At 60.3% G+C, this 4,728-nt stretch overlaps 1 protein-coding gene across 1 annotated transcript in view; it reads left to right on the top strand.

The window, feature by feature from the left end:
* Positions 1-3,064, top strand: part of LOC111823689 (zinc finger protein castor homolog 1-like) — a 7,441-nt gene extending 4,377 nt beyond the window's left edge. The window contains exon 4 of the mRNA XM_023746039.1: positions 2,945-3,064. Coding sequence (XP_023601807.1) covers positions 2,945-3,064 — 120 coding nt within the window. The remainder of the gene's footprint in view (positions 1-2,944) is intronic.
* The last annotated feature ends 1,664 nt before the right edge of the window (positions 3,065-4,728 follow it).

The raw sequence follows: 4,728 nt of genomic DNA, 5'->3' as shown, positions 1-4,728 counted from the left end.
GGTTCCGGCGTCGGGGCGCTCCGGGCTCGACCCCCCTCGCTGCCCCGCCGGTGCTTCCGGACCCCGAGTCCGTCTCAGGGCAGAGGCGGGGCCCTGTCTGGTGCTCCGGGGCGCCCCGCGCCCGCCGCCCGCCCGCGCAGCCCCGCGTTTGGAAGGACTGGCTGCGAGGGCCCCTTTCTGGCTGCAGGTCGGGGTCTTCTTCAGGGAATTAGGTGCTCTTGTCCGGGGTAGGAGAGGGGAGCAGGGGTCCCCGAAGGCGAGGCGGGCGCAGACCCCGGGCAGCTGCCCCCCCGCGATCCTCCCCGGGCCCCAAGCCCACGCCAGTGGGATTCCTATTGCTCAGGACGGGGTCGGGTGCTGGGGGTCACTGGGACCCCCACCCGTAACCACCAGAGGCAGCCGCACCTGTAGCATCTGGCAGGCCCTCCCTTCGCCCTGGGGGAGGGCGGGGCGGAAGGCGTCAGCAGGGCGACCATACAGGACCTGGGAGGACACCTCATGGAAGTAGGAGCTCCCGGTCACGCTGTCCCCACGGCAGGGCCTGGCCCGGCACCTGCTCCTGAGGGCTGGGGACGGCAGGGGCGCCCTGGGCCTGCCTGGGGACGGCCCCGCACCAGCCCCGGGAAAGGCTTAAAGGAAGAGGTGCTGGGCCCACCAGGTCTCAGCCAGGAGAGATGCGACTGGGGCTTTAATAGTCAAAATGGGGGGGAAAAAGCAAGAAAGTTGTACAGTATTTTTCCTGTCAAGGTTATTATTCTACATAGAACAAAAAGAGAAAAAAGCAGGCGGGAGGTGAGGGCGCCGCCCGCCTCCGCCCGCCCTGAGGTTGGAGACAGTGCAATGGCTCCCGGGGCTGTTGGGCGTGTACCCGAGGCCTAAGGCCGAGGCCGGCTCTACACTAGCACTGACGGGAGCTTCGAGATTCCAACTTTTCACTTGAATTTTTTAGAGGCCAGAGAAAAGGACTATTACCATTGATACAAGTTTGTAGTTAACATTTGAGTTTTTCTCTATTGGTTATGTGTGTGGCTTTATAGGGCTTTTTTTTTTTTCCTTTCCCAGTTTATTATTCTGTTTGGGATGCTTCTTTGTTGGTGTTACCCACCCAGATTTGGTTCCCTTTTCAAAACATCCCCCCTTCCTGGAGATAATATCACCAGGCCCAGAGCGGCCCCGCCTGACAGGCACCGGCCTGGCCAGTGGCTATGAGGGCGACAGGGACCCAGGACCCGCCCCTCCTGTCCACCTCCTGTCCACTCCAGGCTCCCAGCTGGGCTCCGGTGGGCCCCTGAGACTCCGGCCACAGGAAGAGAGCAAGGCCCAGTCTGGGGGTTAGGCCTGTCACCCAGAGCCACCTCCCTACAGGTCTCCAAGGGGAGCCCCACCCAACGGGGGCCGTGGCGTCCTCTTTCTTTTTTTCTGTTTTGCCCTCTGGCCTGCCCACAGCCAGAAGCCAGGATCATCGGAACTGGAGAGGGAGCGGGGAGGGAGGACGGTCAGACGGAGTGTGCCTGATTCACCGGGAAACATCGCGTTTCTAGAACAGCCCCACCAGAGCCTCCTGAATTCTGTGGGCACCACGTGCTGCTGCTGAGCGCTCGCCCAGACTGTGCCCGGCCCCAGACCGGGGAGTCTGTGGAGGAAGTTTTGTAAAGAAAAAAAAACAAAAACAAACATTTTTCAATGTAGCAAAATCAAACAAAAAAAAAAAAGAAAAGAAAAAAGAAGACGCCGACAGTGCGAAGTCTAGCCTTTTGTAACCTTCATATTGCACACTAGGACTATAAGCCATTGCTAGCTCATTTTGAATTTTAATGTGTAATTTTTGTTTTATTTTCTTTCTGTGGGGAAAACGATGCTTGATCCACCAATGCTCTTTTTAATGTTTTATAACTATGTATGTGTATATATATAAATATAAAATAACATGTATGCACATATGTGTGTATATATCTATATGTATATACATATATAGATATATAGAGATATATAGAGAGGTTTTGAGACAAAAAATGCAGAACGTGAGAACCGAACTGAACAGCGTGTGCTCTGATTACTTGAATCTGGTCTCCTCGGCACCTGGTTATTAAGAACTGAATATTTTTCCACTTGAATTTAGTGCTATTAGAAATTTAATATATGTGTTTTATTTATTTGATTTTTTTTTGCATGACTGATGCAAGGTTTGACATTTTCACTCAATAAAAACTGGAAAAAAAAATCTATCAAGTTCTCTCTTATTTTTAAAATCAGCCCCAAGCAGCTGGCGATGACCCAGCCGTGCAGGGTGGCACAGCCCCGCCGAGCTGCGGGTGCCGGGCAGGGAGGCGGGGGTGTCGGTGACCCTTCAACCCTGGGAGAGAAGGGGGAGGACCAGTTTCGCCCCTGGGATCAGGCCAAGGTCCCCAGGGGGCTGGGGCAGATGGTGGGGGCTTGGCCTCGCCCGTCTGAAGGATGGCCTCCTCCCTCAGCCCTGCCTGAAGGCCCCACAGGAGACTCAAGAGCCACCTTCGGGCCGAGGCGAACAGGCTTCTGGCAAGGACCCCACGGGCTCCACGGGCTCCCCAGGCCCCCCACCCGGGCAGCCCTCTCCTCTGTCGGCCAAGGCTACTGGGCAGGCGCTGGGCAGGGTCACCCATCTGCCTCCTCCCTCAGCTCCTTCCTCCTTCCTGCAGGGACCTGCCTGGGCTGGGAACGGCGTGTACCCGGATCCGATCCGGATGCTGGCTCGGCTCCTGCCTGCAGCACGTGGGGGCAGAGCCAGAGGGGGCCAACTCCCGGGTCTGTGGCCACCCGCCCCAGGCCCTGGTGGCACCATGGCTGGGGCTCCCCCAGAAGCCCGGGTAGTGGGAGCACTCCCCTGGGGCCTCCCGCCTCGCTGACCCTGACACTCCTGAACGGTGACCCCTGTCATGAAGCCTCATCTTCTGCACGGTCTCGCCAGCTGTGCCCTGAGCCGACCTCCTTCCAGGGGGCCAGTCCTCCCAGGGCCCCCATCGCCTTCTTCCACTCTGAGGACGGCTCACTGGGTGCCACTCCTGCAGGGACCACACCGCTGTCCTGAGGAGGGGACAGGGCTGGGAAGTCCGCCGCGGTCCTCCCCTGGCGGGGCGCCTCGGACCGGGCTGCCTCTCCCGTGCCCCGGGCCCCTGCGTGCCCAGCACCCAGCACCCAGCTCAGTGCCATCCCCACCGCAGAAGCTCCTTCCCGCCGCCCAGCGCCCAGGCCCTTCCCTCTCTTCCCTCTGGAGCGCAGCCCACGGGCTATTTACATAAATATGTTTGTAACAGACGTGAAAATATATACTTTTTTCTGTCTTATTAAAATGTTCAAGTTGGAACTCGCCTATTGTTTGTGGATATCTCGATTCTGTTAAATAAAACAGTGACTAATTTATGGGATAAAACACAAGTTCAACAAATTAAAACCATTATTGGAGCTTCATGGGCCCTGGTGGGCCAAGCAGCCTTCCCGTGGGGCCCGAGGCAAGGCAAGGAGCCAAGCCTGGCCCTCCGCTGCTGGGTGGGTGGGGCGACCACAGGGCTCCCTCTGGGCGCTGCTATGGGGGGCAGTGGGGTGGGGCCCACAAAGGCTTTGGGGGATCAGCTCCCATGGGGCTCCAACTTCAGCTGCGCTCAGGGTAGATGCCCCAAAACTGCCCCCTCCTCAGTTGCCCCAGGCCTTCTGGGCCCCGGGGGGACCTCAGGAGACCCCCACACAGTGGACAGGCAGGGCCAGCTTCCAAACGAGACTCAGGACAAGGCAGGGCCCTGTGTCAAGCCCAGGGAAGGGGCACTGGGTCCCAGGCACCCCTCAGAAGCCTCAGGGGACAAGGGCCTGCCCACTGTGCTGACTCCCAGGCACTGCCCAGACCAGAAGTGCCCACCACACCCACCAGGAGCTGGTGCCCAGAGCCTGTGCCCTCCACCCCCAGGAGGGAGGGGCCTGCAGCTGGGACGGTGCCCCACCCCAGGCGTGCGGAGTGGGTGCAGGCCCCACAACACTCCCTGTGGCTTGTTGGACTCAGTGGGAAATGCAGTAAAACATGTTTTCACTCTGGGATTTAATTAGCGGTGGTGGTGTGATGCTCTACACCCAAACTGGGCAAATGCAAGACTTCCGCAGCCTCTTGGAAAGAGTCAGGCCCAGCTGCACAGGCTCAGGCTGCGCTCGATGCCTGCCCACCTCCCACAGGCCTGGCAGGGCTTGGGTGCTGCTAACCGCTGAGTCACCCACGGAGCCTGGCCCGGCCCACCCGGCCCAGCAGAGACAGGGCAGCCCCCTCCCTGGCTGTGGGGCCGGCCGGCATGCCCAGCCAACCCAGGCGAGGTCAGCCAGTCCAGCCACCTTCACGCGAGGTGGCCCCGGCCCCACAGGTAGCCTTGGCCCAAGGCCAGGGGGTGGGGGACGAAGTGCTGCTGCCCAGGGTCAGGGTCAGGCCTCCAGGGAGCAAGGCGGCAGCAGTCTCGGGATCTTGCTGGGAACGAACAGGGCCAGGCCTGTGCCACCCTGGGAGGCAGGAGCCTGGAGCCAGCGCAGGGCAGATGGCTGTGCACCGCGCACCCCAGGCCCCTGGGGGGGACCCCGGCCTTGAAAGCCTTTTCCCACCAAAGAACCCAGCCCTGCTCGGAGCCTCCGAGGCCCCGCGGCCGGTCTGGGGTGTCTGAGGCATTCTGGCTCTGCTGACCCCTGGGAACAACTCCCCAGGCTCGGGGGGGTGGGGGGGGG

This window comes from Myotis lucifugus, unplaced genomic scaffold (genome assembly GCF_000147115.1).
Source record: "Myotis lucifugus unplaced genomic scaffold, Myoluc2.0 scaffold_621, whole genome shotgun sequence".
In the NCBI taxonomy this organism is placed as follows: Eukaryota; Metazoa; Chordata; class Mammalia; order Chiroptera; family Vespertilionidae; genus Myotis; species Myotis lucifugus.
The sequence above is the reverse complement of the archived record's forward strand: the minus strand, read 5'-3'. Positions and strand labels throughout refer to the sequence as shown.